General features: G+C 42.6%; 1 protein-coding gene across 1 annotated transcript in view; it reads left to right on the forward strand.

Moving 5' to 3' along the window:
- The first annotated feature begins 204 nt into the window (after positions 1-204).
- LOC144826331 (uncharacterized) overlaps positions 205-27,584 on the forward strand; it is a 30,429-nt gene continuing 3,049 nt past the window's right edge. Inside the window, exons 1-5 of the mRNA XM_078684671.1 lie at positions 205-367; positions 9,072-9,509; positions 10,943-11,158; positions 19,842-20,279; positions 21,633-21,848. Of these exons, the coding sequence (XP_078540797.1) occupies positions 9,366-9,509; positions 10,943-11,158; positions 19,842-20,048 (567 nt within the window). The 5' untranslated portion in view covers positions 205-367; positions 9,072-9,365 and the 3' untranslated portion in view covers positions 20,049-20,279; positions 21,633-21,848. The remainder of the gene's footprint in view (positions 368-9,071; positions 9,510-10,942; positions 11,159-19,841; positions 20,280-21,632; positions 21,849-27,584) is intronic.

Genomic DNA, 27,584 nt, shown 5'->3' on the forward strand with positions numbered 1-27,584 from the left:
CACTCTCTCTGCACCGCACTCTTTCTGCACCGCACTCTTTCTGCACCGCACTCTGTCTGCACCGCACTCTGTCTGCACCGCACTCTGTCTGCTATACTAACACTATATATACAAAATAAATTAATACTAATATTTACTTTTTCTTTGACAGGAAGAAGAAACTAAAATCATTTTTGTGTCAGGACAAGAAACAAAATTAAAATCTATTACAGTTATTGACATGACAGACTCTGTTAAAATAACATTGTGGAGAAATGCAACAGGATTCCCAATAACACTTGGAACTTATGTGAAAATGACACACTTGACCGTCCACGAATGTAATAATGAAAAAATGTTGAATACTACTCAGAATACACATATAGAAGTAAGTACCAAAAAATATGTACTTGTGTACCTGTGTGGCTCTATGTGTATGTGTGGCTTTGAGTGTGTGTAGCTCAATGTATGCATAGCTCAATGGGTACGTGGGTGCCTCTGTGTGTGTTTTTGGGTGCCTCTATATGTGTATGGGTAACTCTCTATGTCTATGTGAATGCCTCAGTATGTGTGCTGGGTGGCTCTGTATGTGTATGTGGGTGGCTATGTATGTGTATATGTATGTGGCTCTGTATCTGTATAGCTCTGTATATATGTGTGAGTAGCTCTGTATGTATATCTGGGTGGCTCTGTATGTGTGGGTGACTGACATACTGTATGTCTACCTCTTTGTGACTAAGTCTATATGTATATGTGTTGATTCTCTCTCTAAAACTACATCACTATCTCTCTACATCTCTCTCACTACCTCACTCTCTCTCTCTCATTATCTCATTAACTCACTCTCACTAACTCACTATCTCCACCTAGTTCAAATTCAAGTTCAAGTTAAGAATTTGTATAGCGCACTACTCACCCAGAGGGTCTCAAGGCGCTTGAGGGAGGGTGGAACTTTACTTATTGAATATCCAAGTTTTTAGTTGTTTTCTGAAGGAGAGGTGGTTCTGTGTAAGGCGGAGGTGGGTGGGGAGAGAATTCCAGGTCTTGGCCGCTAGGTAGGAGAAGGATCTTCCTCCCATGTTGGATCTTTGGATGCGTGGAATTGTGGCGAGGGCTTGATTGGACGATCGTAGTTGGCGGGTGGGGGTGTAAATGGACAGGCGAGTGTTGAGGTATTCGGGTCCCAGGTCGTAGAGGGCTTTGTGAGCGTGGGTGAGGAGACAGAACGTTATTCTCTTGTTGACGAGGAGCCAGTGGAGGTCTTTCAGGTGACCGGAAATGTGAGCATGGCGAGGGATGTCTAGGATGAGTCTGGCTGAGGCGTTTTGGATGCGTTGGAGTTTTTTTTGTAGTTTGGCTGTGGTTCCGGCGTAAAGGGTGTTTCCGTAGTCCAGTCGGCTTGTGACCAGTGCGTGGGTGACCGTCTTTCTTGTTTCGGTGGGGATCCAACGGAAAATTTCTTTGAGCATACGTAGGATGTTGAAGCATGATGATGAGACGGCGTTGATTTGTCTGGTCATCGAGAGGGAAGAGTCCAGGATGAAGCCCAGGTTACGTGCGTGGTCCGTTGGTATGGGTGCGGTTCCCAGGGCCGTTGGCCACCATGAGTCGTCCCAGGTGGAGGGGGACGTTCCTAAGATGAGGACTTCCGTTTTGTCCGAGTTCAGTTTTAAATGGCTGTTCTTCATCCACTCGGCTACTTCTTTCATCCCTTCGTGTAGGTTGGTTTTGGCGGTGTTTGGGTCTTTGGTGAGGGAGAGGATCAGCTGGGTGTCGTCTGCGTAGGAGATAATGTTGAGGTTGTGTTGGCGCGCGATGGATGCAAGGGGACTCATGTATACGTTGAAGAGGGTGGGGCTGAGTGAGGATCCTTGTGGTACGCCGCAGATGACTTCGGTGGCCTCTGATCTAAAAGGGGGGAGAGGGGGAGGCGGACTCTCTGGGTTCTTCCAGTGAGGAACAAGATGATCCAGTCCAATGCTTTTCCTTGTATTCGACGTTGCTGAGGCGTTGTATAAGGGTGCTGTGACAGACTGTGTTGAAGGCTGCGGAGAGGTCAAGTAGGATGAGGGCTGCTGTTTCTCCGTTGTCCAGTAGAGTTCGAATGTCGTCTGTTGCTGCGATGAGGGCGGTCTCAGTGCTGTGTTTGGCTCGGAAGCCGGACTGTGAAGGGCCGAGGGATTTGTTGGATTCGAGGAAGGCGGCGAGTTGACTGTTGATGGCTTTCTCAATGACTTTGGCAGGGAATGGGAGGAGCGAAATTGGGCGGTAGTTCGTAAGTTCAGTGGGGTCTGCTGTGGGTTTCTTCAAGAGGGCGCTGAGTTCGGCATCTTTCCAGCTTTCCGGGAAAGTAGCGGAGTTGAGGGAGCAGTTGATGACGTCTCGGAGATGGGGTGCGATAATTGAGTCTGCTTTGTTGAAAATGTGGTGGGGACATGGGTCGGTTGGCGATCCTGAGTGGATGGAGTTCATCAGGCGGATGGTGTCTTCGGTGGTGATTGGGTTCGAGGCGCAAAGGTTGTTGGAGGGGGGTTTTAGTTCGGAGGTGGGTGGGGTGAACTGGTTTCCAAAGCTGTTATGTATGTCAGCAATTTTGTTGTGGAAGAATGAGGCTAGAGAGTTGCAGAGGTCTTGGGAGGGAGTGATGTCGTTGGTGCCGGCGGTGGGGTTGGTGAACTCTTTGACGATGTTGAAAAGTTCTTTGCTGTTGTGGGCGTTGTTGTCGAGTCGATCCTTGAATGCTGATTTCTTGGTGGATCGGATCAGTTGGTGGTGTTTGCGGGTGGCGTTCTTGAAGGTGGCCAGGTTGTCAGCGGTTGGGTTTTTTCGCCAGGCTTTCTCGAAGGTGCGACAGGTCTTCTTGGATTTTTTAAGGTCATCATTGAACCAGGGGGCTTTTTTGCTGCCTTGCTTGATTTGATGGTTTTTCAAGGGTGCTAATTCGTCTGCGCTGAGGGTGATCCATTGTGTGAGGTTGGTGGCTGCTTGGTTTGGGTCCGATGATTTTGCAGGAGGGTTTTGTTGAAGCGATGTGAAGAGCTGGTCGGTGGTAATTTTGTTCCAGTTTCTCCGGGGAATTGGTTGTGGGTGGTTGTGGGTCGTAGTCTTTTTGTAGTTGAAGTGAACGCAACTGTGGTCCGTCCAATGGAGAGCTGTGGTGTGATTAAAGGAGATGTGCTTGCTGGAGGTGAAGATTGGGTCGAGCGTGTGCCCGGCATAGTGGGTGGGGGTGTCCACAAGTTGTTTGAGTCCGAGATTGGCGAGGTTGTCCAGAAGGGTGGTGGTGTTGCTGTTGTTTTTCTTTTCCAGGTGGAATTTGAGGTCTCCCAGTAGAATGTAGTCCTCGGAGGGGAGGGCGTGTGGGCTGATGAAGTCAGTGATGTCTTCGCTGAATTGTGTGCGGGGTCCGGGTGGTCTGTAGATGAGGGTGCCTCTGAGTGTTGTTTTAGGGTCGGTGTGAATCTGGAAGTGAAGGTGTTCGACGGTTGTGAGGTAGTCATCGGAGCTGGTCGTGATGCGAATGGTGTTCTTATGGACGATGGCGATGCCTCCTCCTGTTTGGTTGATGCGGTCCTTTCGGATGTTCTTGTAGCCGTCCGGGATGGCTATGGCGATGTCGGGTGTTGATGAGGCGTTCATCCAAGCTTCTGTAAGGAAGGCGACGTCCGGCGGTGTGGTGTCTAGTAGGTTCCAAAGTTCGATGGCGTATCTGTGGACCGAGTGGGTGTTGAGCAGGATGCACTTCAGGTGGTTAGTGTCGTGGCTCTGTTTGGGGTCAGTGGACTTGGTGTGAGGCCTGATGCAGTCGAACTTGCAGGAGTGGCAGGGGAAAGGTCCATGGGTGTGTCTTGGGGTGGCTCGGTAGCAGTATTGGAGCCGGCCGGGGTTAAGAGCTGAGAGGGATGCGGCGTCGTACGTTATGCGGGTGGAGTGGAATTTGCGGGGGCCAGGGGGTCTGGCGCTGGGTGCGGTCCAGGCGCGGACGGGCGTAGACGGGCTTACCTTTGGCGCACCTTCGGCGCGCATGGGGCGCGTCCACTGCGCGTTAACGCTGCGCGCAAATGCGTCTGTCAAATGTGGATAGTGGAGGGGGCGGAGCGAGGGAGGAGCAGCTGGGAGGCGGGAGCGGGGTGGAGAGCCGGGCAGGGAGGCACAACAACAAACAACAAAATGGCAGCAAGCCAAAAGCCAAACAGGACGAGATTGGGGCACAACTATAATAATGGCTATGAAATGGGCAGTGGCACCGGCACAATCAGTCACAAATGAATTAATCAGGCAAAGGCAGCAAAGCACAATTGAATGATAATGAATGCGCACTTTAGCAATATAGCGCTACGATACAAATATCATCAGCAATCAGGCACTAATAATTGCAGGAGCAATGCGAGCTAGCAAAGAGCAGTCTGGCAGTATAGCGCTACGATACCACAATCAGAGCAGGGAGCAGCGTGAGGAGCGACCGCTTCTGAAGAGCTCAGGACGGTCACCTAACTCTATATACATCACTACACCACTCTCTCTATCTCATAACATCACTATCTCACTAATTCACTAACTCTCTCTCTCAATACCTCATTACATCACTATCTATCACTACCTCACTCTCTCACGACTTCACTCTCTATCTCCCTACTTCACTCTCTATCTCACTACATCACAAATTCAAAGGCACAGGCATATAAAAAATTGTCGTATTAAACATAAAAGAACATGCAAATATCAGTACCCAAAATATCCAATGCCAGAAACTGATATTTTAGAACAATTAGAGGTAGACAAAAAAGATCAAGAACTCCTTCAGCAAATTGAACTAATACATCTAACTATGAACACACAAGAACTCCAAACTTACTCTTTCAGTCAGTTTTTAGATTCAATGCAACTAGATTTAAAACAGTATCTTAAATGTATACAGTCTATAATTGAAAAGAAAACTATTTTTCTACAAAGAACACCAGCTGAATGCTTTATTAATAACTACAATCCTACAATTTTACAAGCATGGCAAGCAAACATAGATATACAATACATCTTAGATGCATATGCCTGTGCTGTATATATAGTTTCATATATTAGTAAATCTCAACGTGGAATGAGCAGATTAATTGCACAAGCTGCAAAAGAAGTATATCACAATCCAAGTATGAAAGAACAATTTAAGCATATAGGTAACAAATTCTTAAACTGTACCGAAATAAGTGCACAAGAAGCTGCCTATCTTATACTTCAAATTCCTTTACGGAAAAGTTCTAGATCTTTTGTATTCATTAATACAAGCCCACAAGAAAAGCGTACATACTTATTAAAAGACATTGAGACTATAAATTTATTGCCAGATACTTCTAATAACATACAATATGAAAATATTATAGTAAAGTACAGCAAACGCCCAGAAATATTAGAAACATGTACATTAGCTGACTATGCATCTATGTATGTAAAAAGAAACAGACCATGAAAATGTTCTCGCAGAAAATAACTTTTATAGCTCAGATGAGGAAGAACTTGAGATTAATCTGCAAAATGAAGCAATAGAAGTAGACTATACAAAACGCAAAAAATAATTCGCTATTGTAGATTTAACAAAAACAATGACTCAGAAAATTATTATAGAGAATTGATAATGCTTTATTACCCATGGAGAGTTGAACATCAAATAATTGGTCATAAAGAAACATATTATGAACGCTATAGAGAAAATTCAAAGCACAGTTGACTTTTATCATAATGAATATAATAAAACACTAACAACAAACGAAAATGAAAACAGTACATTAGACCCATTACTTAGACCTCCAACAGAAATAGAAAATGATGACAACATATGTCCAGAGGTACGAGCTAATGAACAAATAATATATGACTTATCATTCGATTTAGGCATTAGAAGTACAAGTATTGAAGAAGCACTAACAAATAATTTAATACCAGATGACCAATATAACAGTATAATGCAAAATCTTACCAATGAACAACTTAACTTTATATACCATCACTTACATTGGATAAAAACAAAAGAAACACCCTGCTACACATTTTGTACAGGTGGTGCTGGAGTAGGTAAAAGCTTCCTCATTACAGCACTTTACCAAACATTACTACGATACTACAATACTAAAGCAGGAGAAAATCCTGACAACATATATGTATTGCTTACAGCTCCAATGGGCAAAGCAGCACATAACATTCATGGTAAAACACTTCATAGTACTTTTAAAATACCTGTTTCGCAAACACTGAATTACAAACCACTAACTCATGAGTACAGGAGCATACTACAAAACCAATTAATGCATCTTAAATTATTAATAATTGATGAGATCTCAATGGTAGGGGCAAATATATTCAATTTTATACATAATAGACTACAAGAAATAAAAATGTCTAACCTCCCTTTTGGTGGTGTATCAATTTTAGCAATTTGGAGATTTTTATCAATTAAAGCCAGTATTTGACCCATACATATTTGAAAACTCGAGATCTTCATACAAACCATTAAGTACTAACCTATGGCAAGAACATTTTAAGTTATTTGAGTTAACTAAAATTATGAGACAGCTCAATGACTTACCATTTGCTGAACTACTAAACAGATAGGAAAACAAACTAATGAAGATATAATACAGATACAAACACGAGAATTAGAACCACCAGAAAACATTATCAAAACTATCCCTTATATTATGGGAACTAACAATGAAGTTATTAGCATTAATAGTGCAGTTTTATTGCAACATATAATACAATACCCTGTTTACACAGCAACAGCAGTAGATACTGTTGCATCTGACTTAACTGAAATAGTTTAAAAAAAATCCTGACTCAATTACCTACAGACTCAACAAAAACAATGGGCCTGCCATTCATTGTCCATATTGCCTTAAAATTAAGATATGATCTTACTAACAATATTAATGTTAATTATGGCTTAACAAATGGTGCTACAGGCATAGTTGAATTTGTAGAAACTATAAATAACACCCCTAATATTATATGGATTCATTTTGATAATGAAAATGTTGGTAAATATACAAGGCAAGAAAATAAACACATATATAGCACTAATATTGTATCGCGGCATTTCCAATTTACAAAAAAAATTATAACAATTATACGCAAACAATTTCCCCTACGACAATCATCTGCACGTACTATACATAGAACACAAGGAGAAACTATTGAACCACTTTACATCCACTTTAACAATAGCAAAGTACATCATTTGCATTATGTGGCTTTAAGCAGAGCCAAATCATTAGCTAACATATATATTAAAAACTTTAACCCAGACAAAATAGCTGTACAAGCTAAAGTACATGACGAAATGACAAGATTAAGGACAGATATGCAATTACAAATATCTGTACCACAATTATGTAACTACAGCCAAATGTGTAATGTTATAGTACAAAATATACGTTCACTGCAAAAGAATTACACAGCTATAAAAGCAGACACAAATATAATGAATGCAGATATTCTATGCTTCACTGAAATAAACACTACTAGAACAGCAAATAGCAATACTTTCTTAATAGAACAGTACCATCTATTAATATTTGATAAATTCCACCATCAAGTAACAAACCATGGGATAGCAATTTACTACAGAAAAAATATTCTCTTAATTCCTATATATGAAACCCAACACGGAATTGACATTCTACATTTTACTCTGCAGCTTAATAATTGCAACTACTTGTTTGTTATACTATACAAACCACCACATGTAAAGATACAAACACTATTACAAGTTTTAAGTACAATATTGAACTTTTACCCTAATTATAATTACTGCATAATGGGTGACTTCAACATAGATTTAACACAATCATCACAAAATGCTGACCTACTGCTACAATATATGCTAAACGAATTCAAATGTGAGCAGAAAATATCAGAATATACAACTGACTACAAATCTACTTTAGATCATATCTATAGTAATGTAAACTTAAGCCACTATGGTATATTAGAGTCATATTATAGTGATCACAAAGCCTTATGGGTAGCAATTTAATAAGCATGTTGTATATATGTGTGTATGGGTGACTCGCTATCTTTATGTGGCTGGCTCAGTATATGTGTTAGGTGACTCTATATGTGTGTACGTCAGTGGCTCTCTATGTGTATGTCTGTAGCCCTGTATATCTGTGTTGATAGCTCTCTGTGTGCATGGCTGTCTCAGTATGTGTGGCTCTGTATGTATGTCTAAGTGATACACTTTCTGTGTGTGTGTGGCTCTGTGTGTATGGGTCTGTATGTGTGTGTGGTTGGCTCTCTCTCTTTCACTACCTCACTCTCTCTCTCCCTAACTCTCTCTATCACTACATCACTCTCTCTCACTAACTCACTCTCACTACCTCACTGTCTCTCACACTACTTCACTACTTCTGTCTCACTAACTCAATCACTCTCTCTAACTCACTCTCTACCTCACTACTCAACTCTCTCGAAATAACAGCATCACAATAACACTACATCACTAACTATCTCTCTCAATACCTCATTAAATAAATGTCTCTACATACCTCACTCTCTCACTACATCACTCTCTAACACACTACCTCACAGATTCACTCTCTAACTGACTACATCACTCTCTCTCTCTCACTACAATACTCAATCTATTTCTATCTCACTATCTTACTCTCACTATCTCACTATATCACGGCTCACTCTCGCAAAAGATTACTACATCACTCACTCACTAACATACTCTCTCACTACCTCACTACATCACTCTCTCTCTATCTCACTTCCTCACTCTCTCAATCTCTCTATCACACTAAATAACTTACCCTCTCTATTTCACTAACTCACTCTCTCTCTATCTCACTAACTCAAAACATCAATCTCTGTTTCTATCTCACTACCTCACAACATTCCTCAACATCACTATCTCACTCTTTCAATACCTCACTCTCTCTGTCTCTCACTACCTCACTCTCTCTCTCACTCTCTCTCACTACATAACTCTCTCTATTTAATAAGCCTGTTGTAAAATGTAATATGTTAATTTAGGATAAGGTAAAATGTTTTCACCAGTTATATCCAAAATGTATACTCACAGTTTATTCTCATTTCAGATGATTTCTATACAAGTAATTAAGATGGGAAAACAAGATGAGAGCAAACCTTTTCAGAAGGCAATAAGAGCAAATATTGTAACATGTTCTCCAAAAACAAACTACAAAAATGCTAAAAAAGAAGACAAAACCTTATACCACCTTGCCCTAGCAGATGAAAGTGGTTTTATTAAAACCACATGCTATAATGCCGATTTTTACAATTAAACCAAACAAGGACATGGAATTATTATAAGGAATTTCCTGGCAAAGAACTATGTTGTACTATTAACCAAACATACAAAAATATCAAGGATGATACCTTTAACGCTTACAAGTGAAATTCTACAAGAAGCAAAAAACATACTAGAACCACCAGCTCCACCAGTATCACCTATTAAAACAATAAGAGAAGCCAAATTACGGACATTAATGAGCATATCGGGGACAATATCCGAGGTATGTTAATAAGTACAACACACACTCTCTTCCCCACACACTCTCTTCCCAACACACTCTCTTCCCCACACACTCTCTTCCCCACACACTCTCTTCCCACACACTCTCTTCCCACACACTCTCTCACACTCTCTTCCACCCAATCTCTCTTCACCATACTCTATCTCCAACACACTCTCGCTCCAAAGCACTCTTTCAAAAAAACTCTATTCACCACAATTTCGCATCACAACACTCTTCACCACACTCTCTCTTCCCAACACTGTCTCTTAAAAACACTCTCTCTTCAAACACTCTCTCTACAACACACTCTTTCTTCCCCACTCTCTATTCACGACACTGTCTTCAACACATTCTCTCTTCACCAAATCTCTCTCTTCACTGCACTCTCTACACACTCTCTTCCCCACACACTCTCTTCCCCACACACTCTCTTCCCCACACACACTCTTCCCCACACACACTCTTCCCCACACACTCTCTTCCCCACACACTCTCTTCCCCACACACTCTCTTCCCTACACACTCTCTTCCCACACACTCTCTCACACTCTCTTCAACCCACTCTTTCTTCACCACACTCTATCTCCAACACACTCTCTCTCCAACGCACTCTTTCAAAAAAACTTTATTCACCACAATTTCGCATCACAACACTCTTCACCACACTCTCTCTTCCCAACACTGTCTCTTGAAAACACTCTCTCTTCAAACACTCTCTCTACAACACCCTCTTTCTTCCCCACTCTCTATTCACCACACTGTCTCCAACACATTCTCTCTTCACCAAATCTCTCTCTTCACTGCACTCTCTACACACTCTCTTCCCCACACACTCTCTTCTCCACACACACTCTTCCCCACACACTCTCTTCCCCACACACTCTCTTCCCCACACACTCTCTTCCCGACACACTCTCTTCCCTACACACTCTCTTCCCACACACTCTCTCACACTCTCTTCCACCCACTCTCTCTTCACCATACTCTATCTCCAACACACTCTCTCTCCAACGCACTCTTTCAAAAAAACTTTATTCACCACAATTTCGCATCACAACACTCTCTTTTCCCAACACTGTCTCTTGAAAACACTCTCTCTTCAAACACTCTCTCTACAACACACTCTTTCTTCCCCACTCTCTATTCATCACACTGTCTTCAACACACACTGCACTCTCTCTTCACTGCACTCTCTCTGCACCGCACTCTGTCTGCACCGCACTCTGTCTGCACCGCACTCTGTCTGCACCGCATTCTGTCTGCACCGCACTCTGCACCGCATTCTGTCTGCTCCGCACTCTTTCTGCACCGCACTCTTTCTGCACCGCACTCTGTCTGCACCGCACTCTGTCTGCACCGCACTCTGTCTGCTATACTAACACTATATATACAAAATAAATTAATACTAATATTTACTTTTTCTTTGACAGGAAGAAGAAACTAAAAACATTTTTGTGTCAGGACAAGAAACAAAATTAAAATCTATTACAGTTATTGACACGAAAGACTCTGTTAAAATAACATTGTGGAGAAATGCAACAGGATTCCCAATAACACTTGGAACTTATGTGAAAATGACACACTTGACCGTCCACGAATTTAATAATGAAAAAATGTTGAATACTACTCAGAATACACATATAGAAGTAAGTACCAAAAAATATGTACTTGTGTACCTGTGTGGCTCTATTTGTATGTGTGGCTTTGAGTGTGTGTAGCTCAATGTATGCATAGCTCAATGGGTACGTGGGTGCCTCTGTGTGTGTTTTTGGGTGCCTCTATATGTGTATGGGTAACTCTCTATGTCTATGTGAATGCCTCAGTATGTGTGTTGGGTGGCTCTGTATGTGTATGTGGGTGGCTATGTATGTGTATATGTATGTGGCTCTGTATCTGTATAGCTCTGTATATATGTGTGAGTAGCTCTGTATGTATATCTGGGTGGCTCTGTATGTGTGGGTGACTGACATACTGTATGTCTACCTCTATGTGACTAAGTCTATATGTATATGTGTTGATTCTCTCTCTAAAACTACATCACTATCTCTCTACATCTCTCTCACTACCTCACTCTCTCTCTCATTATCTCATTAACTCACTCTCACTAACTCACTATCTCCACCTAGTTCAAATTCAAGTTCAAGTTAAGAATTTGAATAGCGCACTACTCACCCAGAGGGTCTCAAGGCGCTTGAGGGAGGGTCGAACTTTACTTATTGAATATCCAAGTTTTTAGTTGTTTTCTGAAGGAGAGGTGGTTCTGTGTAAGGCGGAGGTGGGTGGGGAGAGAATTCCAGGTCTTGGCCGCTAGGTAGGAGAAGGATCTTCCTCCCATGGTGGATCTTTGGATGCGTGGAATTGCGGCGAGGGCTTGATTGGACGATCGTAGTTGGCGGGTGGGGGTGTAAATGGACAGGCGAGTGTTGAGGTATTCGGGTCCCAGGTCGTAGAGGGCTTTGTGAGCGTGGGTGAGGAGACAGAACGTTATTCTCTTGTTGACGGGGAGCCAGTGGAGGTCTTTCAGGTGACCGGAAATGTGAGCATGGCGAGGGATGTCTAGGATGAGTCTGGCTGAGGCGTTTTGGATGCGTTGGAGGTTTTTTTGTAGTTTGGCTGTGGTTCCGGCGTAAAGGGTGTTTCCGTAGTCCAGTCGGCTTGTGACCAGTGCGTGGGTGACCGTCTTTCTTGTTTCGGTGGGGATCCAACGGAAGATTTTTTTGAGCATACGTAGGATGTTGAAGCATGATGATGAGACGGCGTTGATTTGTCTGGTCATCGAGAGGGAAGAGTCCAGGATGAAGCCCAGGTTACGTGCGTGGTCCGTTGGTATGGGTGCGGTTCCCAGGGCCGTTGGCCACCATGAGTCGTCCCAGGCGGAGGGGGACGTTCCTAAGATGAGGACTTCCGTTTTGTCCGAGTTCAGTTTTAAACGGCTGTTCTTCACCCACTCGGCTACTTCTTTCATCCCTTCGTGTAGGTTGGTTTTGGCGGTGTTGGGGTCTTTGGTGAGGGAGAGGATCAGCTGGGTGTCGTCTGCGTAGGAGATAATGTTGAGGTTGTGTTGGCGCGAGGGGACTCATGTATACGTTGAAGAGGGTGGGGCTGAGTGAGGATCCTTGTGGTACGCCGCAGATGACTTCGGTGGCCTCTGATCTAAAAGGGGGGAGGCGGACTCTCTGGGTTCTTCCAGTGAGGAACGAGATGATCCAGTCCAATGCTTTTCCTTGTATTCGACGTTGCTGAGGCGTTGTATAAGGGTGCTGTGACAGACTGTGTCGAAGGCTGCGGAGAGGTCAAGTAGGATGAGGGCTGCTGTTTCTCCGTTGTCCAGTAGAGTTCGAATATTGTCTGTTGCTGCGATGAGGGCGGTCTCGGTGCTGTGTTTGGCTCGGAAGCCAGACTGTGAAGGGTCGAGGGATTTGTTGGATTCGTGGAAGGCGGCGAGTTGACTGTTGATGGCTTTCTCAATGACTTTGGCAGGGAATGGGAGGAGCAAAATGGGGCGGTAGTTCTTAAGTTCAGTGGGGTCTGCTGTGGGTTTCTTCAAGAGGGCGCTGAGTTCGGCATGTTTCCAGCTTTCCGGGAAGGTAGCGGAGTTGAGGGAGCAGTTGATGACGTCTCGGAGATGGGGTGCGATAATGGAGTCTGCTTTGTTGAAAATGTGGTGGGGACATGGGTCGGTTGGCGATCCTGAGTGGATGGAGTTCATCAGGCGGATGGTTTCTTCAGTGGTGATTGGGTTCCAGGCGCAAAGGTTGTTGGAGGGGGGTTTTAGTTCGGAGGTGGGTGGGGTGAACTGGTCTCCAAAGCTGTTATGTATGTCAGCAATTTTGTTGTGGAAGAATGAGGCTAGAGAGTTGCAGAGGTCTTGGGAGGGAGTGATGTCGTTGGTGCCGGCGGTGGGGTTGGTGAACTCTTTGACGATGTTGAAAAGTTCTTTGCTGTTGGGGGCGTTGTTGTCGAGTCGATCCTTGAATGCTGATTTCTTGGTGGATCGGATCAGTTGGTGGTGTTTGCGGGTGGCGTTCTTGAAGGTGGCCAGGTTGTCAGCGGTTGGGTTTTTTCGCCAGGCTTTCTCGAAGGTGCGACAGGTCTTCTTGGATTTTTTAAGGTCATCATTGAACCAGGGGGCTTTTTTGATGCCTTGCTTGATTTGATGGTTTTTCAAGGGTGCTAATTCGTCTGCGCTGAGGGTGATCCATTGTGTGAGGTTGGTGGCTGCTTGGTTTGGGTCCGATGATTTTGCAGGAGGGTTTTGTTGAAGCGATGTGAAGAGCTGGTCAGTGGTAATTGTGTTCCAGTTTCTCCGGGGAATTGGTTGTGGGTGGTTGTGGGTCGTAGTCTTTTTGTAGTTGAAGTGAACGCAACTGTGGTCCGTCCAATGGAGAGCTGTGGTGTGATTAAAGGAGATGTGCTTGCTGGAGGTGAAGATTGGGTCGAGCGTGTGCCCGGCATAGTGGGTGGGGGTGTCCACAAGTTGTTTGAGTCCGAGATTGGTGAGGTTGTCCAGAAGGGTGGTGGTGTTGCTGTTGTTTTTCTTTTCCAGGTGGAATTTGAGGTCTCCCAGTAGAATGTAGTCCTCGGAGGGGAGGGCGTGTGGGCTGATGAAGTCAGTGATGTCTTCGCTGAATTGTGTGCGGGGTCCGGGTGGTCTGTAGATGAGGGTGCCTCTGAGTGTTGTTTTAGGGTCGGTGTAAATCTGGAAGTGAAGGTGTTCGGCGGTTGTGAGGTAGTCATCGGAGCTGGTCGTGATGCGAATGGTGTTCTTATGGACGATGGCGATGCCTCCTCCTGTTTGGTTGATGCGGTCCTTTCGGATGTTCTTGTAGCCGTCCGGGATGGCTATGGCGATGTCGGGTTTTGATGAGGCGTTCATCCAAGCTTCTGTAAGGAAGGCGACGTCCGGCGATGTGGTGTCTAGTAGGTTCCAAAGTTCGATGGCGTGTCTGTGGACCGAGTGGGTGTTGAGCAGGATGCACTTCAGGTGGTTAGTGTCGTGGCTCTGTTTGGGGTCAGTGGACTTGGTGTGAGGCCTGATGCAGTCGAACTTGCAGGAGTGGCAGGGGAAAGGTCCATGGGTGTGTCTTGGGGTGGCTCGGTAGCAGTATTGGAGCCGGCCGGGGTTAAGAGCTGAGAGGGATGCGGCGTCGTACGTTATGCGGGTGGAGTGAAATTTCCGGGGGCCAGGGGGTCTGGCGCTGGGTGCGGTCCAGTCGCGGACGGGCGTAGATGGGCTTACCTTTGGCGCACCTTCGGCGCGCATGGGGCGCGTCCGCTGCGCGTTAACGCTGCGCGCAAATGCGTCTGTCAAATGTGGATAGTGGAGGGGGCGGAGCGAGGGAGGAGCAGCTGGGAGGCGGGAGCGGGGTGGAGAGCCGGGCAGGGAGGCACAACAACAAACAACAAAATGGCAGCAAGCCAAAAGCCAAACAGGACGAGATTGGGGCACAACTATAATAATGGCTATGAAATGGGCAGTGGCACCGGCACAATCAGTCACAAATGAATTAATCAGGCAAAGGCAGCAAAGCACAATTGAATGATAATGAATGCGCACTTTAGCAATATAGCGCTACGATACAAATATCATCAGCAATCAGGCACTAATAATTGCAGGAGCAATGCGAGCTAGCAAAGAGCAGTCTGGCAGTATAGCGCTACGATACCACAATCAGAGCAGGGAGCAGCGTGAGGAGCGACCGCTTCTGAAGAGCTCAGGACGGTCACCTAACTCTATATACATCACTACACCACTCTCTCTATCTCATAACATCACTATCTCACTAATTCACTAACTCTCTCTCTCAATACCTCATTACATCACTATCTATCACTACCTCACTCTCTCACGACTTCACTCTCTATCTCTCTACTTCACTCTCTATCTCACTACATCACAAATTCAAAGGCACAGGCATACAAAAAATTGTCGTATTAAACATAAAAGAACATGCAAATATCAGTACCCAAAATATCCAATGCCAGAAACTTATATTTTAGAACAATTAGAGCTAGACAAAAAAGATCAAGAACTCCTTCAGCAAATTGAACTAATACATCTAACTATGAACACACAAGAACTCCAAACTTACTCTTTCAGTCAGTTTTTAGATTCAATGCAACTAGATTTAAAACAGTATCTTAAATGTATACAGTCTATAATTGAAAAGAAAACTGTTTTTCTACAAATAACACCAGCTGAATGCTTTATTAATAACTACAATCCTACAATTTTACAAGCATGGCAAGCAAACATAGATATACAATACATCTTAGATGCATATGCCTGTGCTGTATATATAGTTTCATATATTAGTAAATCTCAACGTGGAATGAGCAGATTAATTGCACAAGCTGCAAAAGAAGTATATCACAATCCAAGTATAAAAGAACAACTTAAGCATATAGGTAACAAATTCTTAAACTGTACTGAAATAAGTGCACAAGAAGCTGCCTATCTTATACTTCAAATTCCTTTACGGAAAAGTTCTAGATCTTTTGTATTCATTAATACAAGCCCACAAGAAAAGCGTACATACTTATTAAAAGACATTGAGACTATACATTTATTGCCAGATACTTCTAATAACATACAATATGAAAATATTATAGTAAAGTACAGCAAACGCCCAGAAATATTAGAAACATGTACATTAGCTGACTATGCATCTATGTATGTAAAAAGAAACAGACCATGAAAATGTTCTCGCAGAAAATAACTTTTATAGCTCAGATGAGGAAGAACTTGAGATTAATCTGCAAAATGAAGCAATAGAAGTAGACTATACAAAACACAAAAAATAATTCGCTATTGTAGATTTAACAAAAACAATGACTCAGAAAATTATTATAGAGAATTGATAATGCTTTATTACCCATGGAGAGTTGCACATCAAATAATTGGTCATAAAGAAACATATTATGAACGCTATAGAGAAAATTCAAAGCACAGTTGACTTTTATCATAATGAATATAATAAAACACTAACAACAAACGAAAATGAAAACAGTACATTAGACCCATTACTTAGACCTCCAACAGAAATAGAAAATGATGACAACATATGTCCAGAGGTACAAGCTAATGAACAAATAATATATGACTTATCATTCGATTTAGGCATTAGAAGTACAAGTATTGAAGAAGCACTAACAAATAATTTAATACCAGATGACCAATATAACAGTATAATGCAAAATCTTACCAATGAACAACTTAACTTTATATACCATCACTTACATTGGATAAAAACAAAAGAAACACCCTGCTACACATTTTGTACAGGTGGTGCTGGAGTAGGTAAAAGCTTCCTCATTACAGCACTTTACCAAACATTACTACGATACTACAATACTAAAGCAGGAGAAAATCCTGACAACATATATGTATTGCTTACAGCTCCAATGGGCAAAGCAGCACATAACATTCATGGTAAAACACTTCATAGTACTTTTAAAATACCTGTTTCGCAAACACTGAATTACAAACCACTAACTCATGAGAACAGGAGCATACTACAAAACCAATTAATGCATCTTAAATTATTAATAATTGATGAGATCTCAATGGTAGGGGCAAATATATTCAATTTTATACATAATAGACTACAAGAAATAAAAATGTCTAACCTCCCTTTTGGTGGTGTATCAATTTTAGCAATTTGGAGATTTTTATCAATTAAAGCCAGTATTTGACCCATACATATTTGAAAACTCGAGATCTTCATACAAACCATTAAGTACTAATCTATGGCAAGAACATTTTAAGTTATTTGAGTTAACTAAAATTATGAGACAGCTCAATGACTTACCATTTGCTAAACTACTAAACAGATAGGAAAACAAACTAATGAAGATATAATACAGATACAAACACGAGAATTAGAACCACCAGAAAACATTATCAAAACTATCCCTTATATTATGGGAACTAACAATGAAGTTATTAGCATTAATAGTGCAGTTTTATTGCAACATATAATACAATACCCTGTTTACACAGCAACAGCAGTAGATACTGTTGCATCTGACTTAACTGAAATAGTTAAAAAAAAATCCTAACTCAATTACCTACAGACTCAACAAAAACAATGGGCCTGCCATTCATTGTCCATATTGCCTTAAAATTAAGATATGATCTTACTAACAATATTAATGTTAATGATGGCTTAACAAATGGTGCTACAGGCATAGTTGAATTTGTAGAAACTATAAATAACACCCCTAATATTATATGGATTCATTTTGATAATGAAAATGTTGGTAAATATACAAAGCAAGAAAATAAACACATATATAGCACTAATATTGTATCACGGCATTTCCAATTTACAAAAAAAATTATAACAATTATACGCAAACAATTTCCCCTACGACAATCATCTGCACGTACTATACATAGAACACAAGGAGAAACTATTGAACCACTTTACATCCACTTTAACAATAGCAAAGTACATCATTTGCATTATGTGGCTTTAAGCAGAGCCAAATCATTAGCTAACATATATATTAAAAACTTTAACCCAGACAAAATAGCTGCACATGCTAAAGTACATGGCGAAATGACAAGATTAAGGACAGATATGCAATTACAAATATCTGTACCACAATTATGTAACTACAGCCAAATGTGTAATGTTATAGTACAAAATATACGTTCACTGCAAAAGAATTACACAGCTATAAAAGCAGACACAAATATAATGAATGCAGATATTCTATGCTTCACTGAAATAAACACTACTAGAACAGCAAATAGCAATACTTTCTTAATAGAACAGTACCATCTATTAATATTTGATAAATTCCACCATCAAGTAGCAAACCATGGGATAGCAATTTACTACAGAAAAAATATTCTCTTAATTCCTATATATGAAACCCAACACGGAATTGACATTCTACATTTTACTCTGCAGCTTAATAATTGCAACTACTTGTTTGTTATACTATACAAACCACCACATGTAAAGATACAAACACTATTACAAGTTTTAAGTACAATATTGAACTTTTACCCTAATTATAATTACTGCATAATGGGTGACTTCAACATAGATTTAACACAATCATCACAAAATGCTGACCTACTGCTACAATATATGCTAAACGAATTCAAATGTGAGCAGAAAATATCAGAATATACAACTGACTACAAATCTACTTTAGATCATATCTATAGTAATGTAAACTTAAGCCACTATGGTATATTAGAGTCATATTATAGTGATCACAAAGCCTTATGGGTAGCAATTTAATAAGCATGTTGTATATATGTGTGTATGGGTGACTCGCTATCTTTATGTGGCTGGCTCAGTATATGTGTTAGGTGACTCTGTATGTGTGTACGTCAGTGGCTCTCTATGTGTATGTCTGTAGCTCTGTATATCTGTGTTGATAGCTCTCTGTGTGCATGGCTGTCTCAGTATGTGTGGCTCTGTATGTATGTCTAAGTGATACACTTTCTGTGTGTGTGTGGCTCTGTGTGTATGGGTCTGTATGTGTGTGTGGTTGGCTCTCTCTCTTTCACTACCTCACTCTCTCTCTCCCTAACTCTCTCTATCACTACATCACTCTCTCTCACTAACTCACTCTCACTACCTCACTGTCTCTCACACTACTTCACTACTTCTGTCTCACTAACTCAATCACTCTCTCTAACTCACTCTCTACCTCACTACTCAACTCTCTCTAAATAACAGCATCACAATAACACTACATCACTAACTATCTCTCTCAATACCTCATTAAATAAATGTCTCTACATACCTCACTCTCTCACTACATCACTCTCTAACACACTACCTCACAGATTCACTCTCTAACTGACTACATCACTCTCTCTCTCTCACTACAATACTCAATCTATTTCTATCTCACTATCTTACTCTCACTATCTCACTATATCACGGCTCACTCTCGCAAAAGATCACTACATCACTCACTCACTAACATACTCTCTCACTACCTCACTACATCACTCTCTCTCTATCTCACTTCCTCACTCTCTCAATCTCTCTATCACACTAAATAACTTACCCTCTCTATTTCACTAACTCGCTGTCTCTCTATCTCACTAACTCAAAACATCAATCTCTGTTTCTATCTCACTACCTCACAACATTCCTCAACATCACTATCTCACTCTTTCAATACCTCACTCTCTCTGTCTCTCACTACCTCACTCTCTATCTCACTCTCTCTCACTACATAACTCTCTCTATTTAATAAGCCTGTTGTAAAATGTAATATGTTAATTTAGGATAAGGTAAAATGTTTTCACCAGTTATATCCAAAATGTATACTCACAGTTTATTCTCATTTCAGATGATTTCTATACAAGAAATTAAGATGGGAAAACAAGATGAGAGCAAACCTTTTCAGAAGGCAATAAGAGCAAATATTGTAACATGTTCTCCAAAAACAAACTACAAAAATGCTAAAAAAGAAGACAAAACCTTATACCACCTTGCCCTAGCAGATGAAAGTGGTTTTATTAAAACCACATGCTATAATGACGATTTTTACAATTAAACCAAACAAGGACATGGAATTATTATAAGGAATTTCCTGGCAAAGAACTATGTTGTACTATTAACCAAACATACAAAAATATCAAGGATGATACCTTTAACGCTTACAAGTGAAATTCTACAAGAAGCAAAAAACATACTAGAACCACCAGCTCCACCAGTATCACCTATTAAAACAATAAGAGAAGCCAAATTACGGACATTAATGAGCATATCGGGGACAATATCCGAGGTATGTTAATAAGTACAACACACACTCTCTTCCCCACACACTCTCTTCCCCACACACTCTCTTCCCTACACACTCTCTTCCCCACACACTCTCTTCCCACACACTCTCTTCCCACACACTCTCTCACACTCTCTTCCACCCAATCTCTCTTCACCATACTCTATCTCCAACACACTCTCGCTCCATAGCACTCTTTCAAAAAAACTCTATTCACCACAATTTCGCATCACAACACTCTTCACCACACTCTCTCTTCCCAACACTGTCTCTTAAAAACACTCTCTCTTCAAACACTCTCTCTACAACACACTCTTTCTTCCCCACTCTCTATTCACCACACTGTCTTCAACACATTCTCTCTTCACCAAATCTCTCTCTTCACTGCACTCTCTACACACTCTCTTCGCCACACACTCTCTTCCCCACACACTCTCTTCCCCACACACACTCTTCCCCACACACTCTCTTCCCCACACACTCTCTTCCCCACACACTCTCTACCCTACACACTCTCTTCCCACACACTCTCTCACACTCTCTTCAACCCACTCTCTCTTCACCACACTCTATCTCCAACACACTCTCTCTCCAACGCACTCTTTCAAAAAAACTTTATTTACCACAATTTCGCATCACAACACTCTTCACCACACTCTCTCTTACCAACACTGTCTCTTGAAAACACTCTCTCTTCAAACACTCTCTCTAAAACACACTCTTTCTTCCCCACTCTCTATTCACCACACTGTCTCCAACACATTCTCTCTTCACCAAATCTCTCTCTTCCCCACACACTCTCTTCCCCACACACTCTCTTCCCTACACACTCTCTTCCCACACACTCTCTCACACTCTCTTCCACCCACTCTCTCTTCACCATACTCTATCTCCAACACACTCTCTCTCCAACGCACTCTTTCAAAAAACTTTATTCACCACAATTTCGAATCACAACACTCTCTCTTCCCAACACTGTCTCTTGAAAACACTCTCTCTTCAAACACTCTCTCTACAACACACTCTTTCTTCCCCACTCTCTATTCATCACACTGTCTTCAACACATTCTCTCTTCACTAAATCTCTCTCTTCACTGCACTCTCTCTTCACTGCACTCTCTCTGCACCGCACTCTGTCTGCACCGCACTCTGTCTGCACCGCACTCTGTCTGCACCGCATTCTGTCTGCACCGCACTCTGCACCGCATTCTGTCTGCTCCGCACTCTTTCTGCACCGCACTCTTTCTGCACCGCACTCTGTCTGCACCGCACTCTGTCTGCACCGCACTCTGTCTGCTATACTAACACTATATATACAAAATAAATTAATACTAATATTTACTTTTTCTTTGACAGGAAGAAGAAACTAAAAACATTTTTGTGTCATGACAAGAAACAAAATTAAAATCTATTACAGTTATTGACACGACAGACTCTGTTAAAATAACATTGTGGAGAAATGCAACAGGATTCCCAATAACACTTGGAACTTATGTGAAAATGACACACTTGACCGTCCACAAATGTAATAATGAAAAATTTTTGAATACTACTCAGAATACACATATAGAAGTAAGTACCAAAAAATATGTACTTGTGTACCTGTGTGGCTCTATTTGTATGTGTGGCTTTGAGTGTGTGTAGCTCAATGTATGCATAGCTTAATGGGTACGTGGGTGCCTCTGTGTGTGTTTTTGGGTGCCTCTATATGTGTATGGGTAACTCTCTATGTCTATGTGAATGCCTCAGTATGTGTGTTGGGTGGCTCTGTATGAGTATGTGGGTGGCTATGTATGTGTATATGTATGTGGCTCTGTATCTGTATAGCTCTGTATATATGTGTGAGTAGCTCTGTATGTATATCTGGGTGGCTCTGTATGTGTGGGTGACTGACATACTGTATGTCTACCTCTATGTGACTAAGTCTATATGTATATGTGTTGATTCTCTCTCTAAAACTACATCACTATCTCTCTACATCTCTCTCACTACCTCACTCTCTCTCTCTCATTATCTCATTAACTCACTCTCACTAACTCACTATCTCCACCTAGTTCAAATTCAAGTTCAAGTTAAGAATTTGAATAGCGCACTACTCACCCAGAGGGTCTCAAGGCGCTTGAGGGAGGGTCGAACTTTACTTATTGAATATCCAAGTTTTTAGTTGTTTTCTGAAGGAGAGGTGGTTCTGTGTAAGGCGGAGGTGGGTGGGGAGAGAATTCCAGGTCTTGGCCGCTAGGTAGGAGAAGGATCTTCCTCCCATGGTGGATCTTTGGATGCGTGGAATTGCGGCGAGGGTTTGATTGGACGATCGTAGTTGGCGGGTGGGGGTGTAAATGGACAGGCGAGTGTTGAGGTATTCGGGTCCCAGGTCGTAGAGGGCTTTGTGAGCGTGGGTGAGGAGACAGAACGTTATTCTCTTGTTGACGGGGAGCCAGTGGAGGTCTTTCAGGTGACCGGAAATGTGAGCATGGCGAGGGATGTCTAGGATGAGTCTGGCTGAGGCGTTTTGGATGCGTTGGAGGTTTTTTTGTAGTTTGGCTGTGGTTCCGGCGTAAAGGGTGTTTCCGTAGTCCAGTCGGCTTGTGACCAGTGCGTGGGTGACCGTCTTTCTTGTTTCGGTGGGGATCCAACGGAAGATTTTTTTGAGCATAAGTAGGATGTTGAAGCATGATGATGAGACGGCGTTGATTTGTCTGGTCATCGAGAGGGAAGAGTCCAGGATGAAGCCCAGGTTACGTGCGTGGTCCGTTGGTATGGGTGCGGTTCCCAGGGCCGTTGGCCACCATGAGTCGTCCCAGGCGGAGGGGGACGTTCCTAAGATGAGGACTTCCGTTTTGTCCGAGTTCAGTTTTAAACGGCTGTTCTTCATCCACTTGGCTACTTCTTTCATCCCTTCGTGTAGGTTGGTTTTGGCGGTGTTTGGGTCTTTGGTGAGGGAGAGGATCAGCTGGGTGTCGTCTGCGTAGGAGATAATATTGAGGTTGTGTTGGCGCGAGGGGACTCATGTATACGTTGAAGAGGGTGGGGCTGAGTGAGGATCCTTGTGGTACGCCGCAGATGACTTCGGTGGCCTCTGATCTAAAAGGGGGGAGGCGGACTCTCTGGGTTCTTCCAGTGAGGAACGAGATGATCCAGTCCAATGCTTTTCCTTGTATTCGACGTTGCTGAGGCGTTGTATAAGGGTGCTGTGACAGACTGTGTCGAAGGCTGCGGAGAGGTCAAGTAGGATGAGGGCTGCTGTTTCTCCGTTGTCCAGTAGAGTTCGAATATCGTCTGTTGCTGCGATGAGGGCGGTCTCGGTGCTGTGTTTGGCTCGGAACCCGGACTGTGAAGGGTCGAGGGATTTGTTGGATTCGTGGAAGGCGGCGAGTTGACTGTTGATGGCTTTCTCAATGACTTTGGCAGGGAATGGGAGGAGCGAAATGGGGCGGTAGTTCTTAAGTTCAGTGGGGTCTGCTGTGGGTTTCTTCAAGAGGGCGCTGAGTTCGGCATGTTTCCAGCTTTCCGGGAAGGTAGCGGAGTTGAGGGAGCAGTTGATGACGTCTCGGAGATGGGGTGCGATAATGGAGTCTGCTTTGTTGAAAATGTGGTGGGGACATGGGTCGGTTGGCGATCCTGAGTGGATGGATTTCATCAGGCGGATGGTGTCTTCAGTGGTGATTGGGTTCCAGGCGCAAAGGTTGTTGGAGGGGGTTTTAGTTCGGAGGTGGGTGGGGTGAACTGGTCTCCAAAGCTGTTATGTATGTCAGCAATTTTGTTGTGGAAGAATGAGGCTAGAGAGTTGCAGAGGTCTTGGGAGGGAGTGATGTCGTTGGTGCCGGCGGTGGGGTTGGTGAACTCTTTGACGATGTTGAAAAGTTCTTTTGCTGTTGGGGGCGTTGTTGTCGAGTCGATCCTTGAATGCTGATTTCTTGGTGGATCGGATCAGTTGGTGGTGTTTGCGGGTGGCGTTCTTGAAGGTGGCCAGGTTGTCAGCAGTTGGGTTTTTTCGCCAGGCTTTCTCGAAGGTGCGACAGGTCTTCTTGGATTTTTTAAGGTCATCATTGAACCAGGGGGCTTTTTTGATGCCTTGCTTGATTTGATGGTTTTTCAAGGGTGCTAATTCGTCTGCGCTGAGGGTGATCCATTGTGTGAGGTTGGTGGCTGCTTGGTTTGGGTCCGATGATTTTGCAGGAGGGTTTTGTTGAAGCGATGTGAAGAGCTGGTCAGTGGTAATTTTGTTCCAGTTTCTCCGGGGAATTGGTTGTGGGTGGTTGTGGGTCGTAGTCTTTTTGTAGTTGAAGTGAACGCAACTGTGGTCCGTCCAATGGAGAGCTGTGGTGTGATTAAAGGAGATGTGCTTGCTGGAGGTGAAGATTGGGTCGAGCGTGTGCCCGGCATAGTGGGTGGGGGTGTCCACAAGTTGTTAGAGTCCGAGATTGGCGAGGTTGTCCAGAAGGGTGGTGGTGTTGCTGTTGTTTTTCTTTTCCAGGTGGAATTTGAGGTCTCCCAGTAGAATGTAGTCCTCGGAGGGGAGGGCGTGTGGGCTGATGAAGTCAGTGATGTCTTCGCTGAATTGTGTGCGGGGTCCGGGTGGTCTGTAGATGAGGGTGCCTCTGAGTGTTGTTTTAGGGTCGGTGTGAATCTGGAAGTGAAGGTGTTCGGCGGTTGTGAGGTAGTCATCGGAGCTGGTCGTGATGCGAATGGTGTTCTTATGGACGATGGCGATGCCTCCTCCTGTTTGGTTGATGCAGTCCTTTCGGATGTTCTTGTAGGCGTCCGGGATGGCTATGGCGATGTCGGGTGTTGATGAGGCGTTCATCCAAGCTTCTGTAAGGAAGGCGACGTCCGGCGATGTGGTGTCTAGTAGGTTCCAAAGTTCGCTGGCGTGTCTGTGGACCGAGTGGGTGTTGAGCAGGATGCACTTCAGGTGGTTAGTGTCGTGGCTCTGTTTGGGGTCAGTGGATTTGGTGTGAGGCCTGATGCAGTCGAACTTGCAGGAGTGGCAGGGGAAAGGTCCATGGGTGTGCCTTGGGGTGGCTCGGTAGCAGTATGGGAGCCGGCCGGGGTTAAAAGCTGAGAGGGATGCGGCGTCGTACGTTATGCGGGTGGAGTGGAATTTGCGGGGGCCAGGGGGTCTGGCGCTGGGTGCGGTCCAGGCGCGGACGGGCGTAGACGGGCTTACCTTTGGCGCACCTTCGGCGCGCATGGGGTGCGTCCGCTGCGCGTTAACGCTGCAGGCAAATGCGTCTGTCAAATGTGGATAGTGGAGGGGGCGGAGCGCGGGAGGAGCAGCTGGGAGGCGGGAGCGGGGTGGAGAGCCGGGCAGGGAGGCACAACAACAAACAACAAAATGGCAGCAAGCCAAAAGCCAAACAGGACGAGATTGGGGCACAACTATAATAATGGCTATGAAATGGGCAGTGGCACCGGCACAATCAGTCACAAATGAATTAATCAGGCAAAGGCAGCAAAGCACAATTGAATGATAATGAATGCGCACTTTAGCAATATAGCGCTACGATACAAATATCATCAGCAATCAGGCACTAATAATTGCAGGAGCAATGCGAGCTAGAAAAGAGCAGTCTGGCAGTATAGCGCTACAATACCACAATCAGAGCAGGGAGCAGCGTGAGGAGCGACCGCTTCTGAAGAGCTCAGGACGGTCACCTAACTCTATATACATCACTACACCACTCTCTCTATCTCATAACATCACTATCTCACTAATTCACTAACGCTCTCTCTCTCAATACCTCATTACATCACTATCTATCACTACCTCACTCTCTCACGACTTTACTCTCTATCTCCCTACTTCACTCTCTATCTCACTACATCACAAATTCAAAGGCACAGGCATACAAAAAATTGTCGTATTAAACATAAAAGAACATGCAAATATCAGTACCCAAAATATCCAATGCCAGAAACTTATATTTTAGAACAATTAGAGCTAGACAAAAAAGATCAAGAACTCCTTCAGCAAATTGAACTAATACATCTAACTATGAACACACAAGAACTCCAAACTTACTCTTTCAGTCACTTTTTAGATTCAATGCAACTAGATTTAAAACAGTATCTTAAATGTATACAGTCTATAATTGAAAAGAAAACTATTTTTCTACAAAGAACACCAGCTGAATGCTTTATTAATAACTACAATCCTACAATTTTACAAGCATGGCAAGCAAACATAGATATACAATACATCTTAGATGCATATGCCTGTGCTGTATATATAGTTTCATATATTAGTAAATCTCAACGTGGAATGAGCAGATTAATTGCACAAGCTGCAAAAGAAGTATATAACAATCCAAGTATAAAAGAACAACTTAAGCATATAGGTAACAAATTCTTAAACTGTACCGAAATAAGTGCACAAGAAGCTGCCTATCTTATACTTCAAATTCCTTTACGGAAAAGTTCTAGATCTTTTGTATTCATTAATACAAGCCCACAAGAAAAGCGTACATACTTATTAAAAGACATTGAGACTATAAATTTATTGCCAGATACTTCGAATAACATACAATATGAAAATATTATAGTAAAGTACAGCAAACGCCCAGAAATATTAGAAACATGTACATTAGCTGACTATGCATCTATGTATGATGTAAAAAAAAAAATAGGAAAGGAAAAAAAAAAACAGACCATGAAAATTTTCTCGCAGAAAATAACTTTTATAGCTCAGATGAGGAAGAACTTGAGATTAATCTGCAAAATGAAGCAATAGAAGTAGACTATACAAAACGCAAAAAATAATTCGCTATTGTAGATTTAACAAAAACAATGACTCAGAAAATTATTATAGAGAATTGATAATGCTTTATTACCCATGGAGAGTTGAACATCAAATAATTGGTCATAAAGAAACATATTATGAACGCTATCTAGAAATTCAAAGTACAGTTGACTTTTATCATAATGAATATAATAAAACACTAACAACAAACGAAAATGAAAACAGTACATTAGACCCATTACTTATACCTCCAACAGAAATAGAAAATGATGACAACATATGTCCAGAGGTACAAGCTAATGAACAAATAATATATGACTTATCATTCGATTTAGGCATTAGAAGTACAAGTATTGAAGAAGCACTAACAAATAATTTAATACCAGATGACCAATATAACAGTATAATGCAAAATCTTACCAATGAACAACTTAACTTTATATACCATCACTTACATTGGATAAAAACAAAAGAAACACCCTGCTACACATTTTGTACAGGTGGTGCTGGAGTAGGTAAAAGCTTCCTCATTACAGCACTTTACCAAACATTACTACGATACTACAATA

This window comes from Lissotriton helveticus, chromosome 3_2 (assembly GCF_964261635.1).
Source record: "Lissotriton helveticus chromosome 3_2, aLisHel1.1, whole genome shotgun sequence".
Classification (NCBI taxonomy): Eukaryota; Metazoa; Chordata; class Amphibia; order Caudata; family Salamandridae; genus Lissotriton; species Lissotriton helveticus.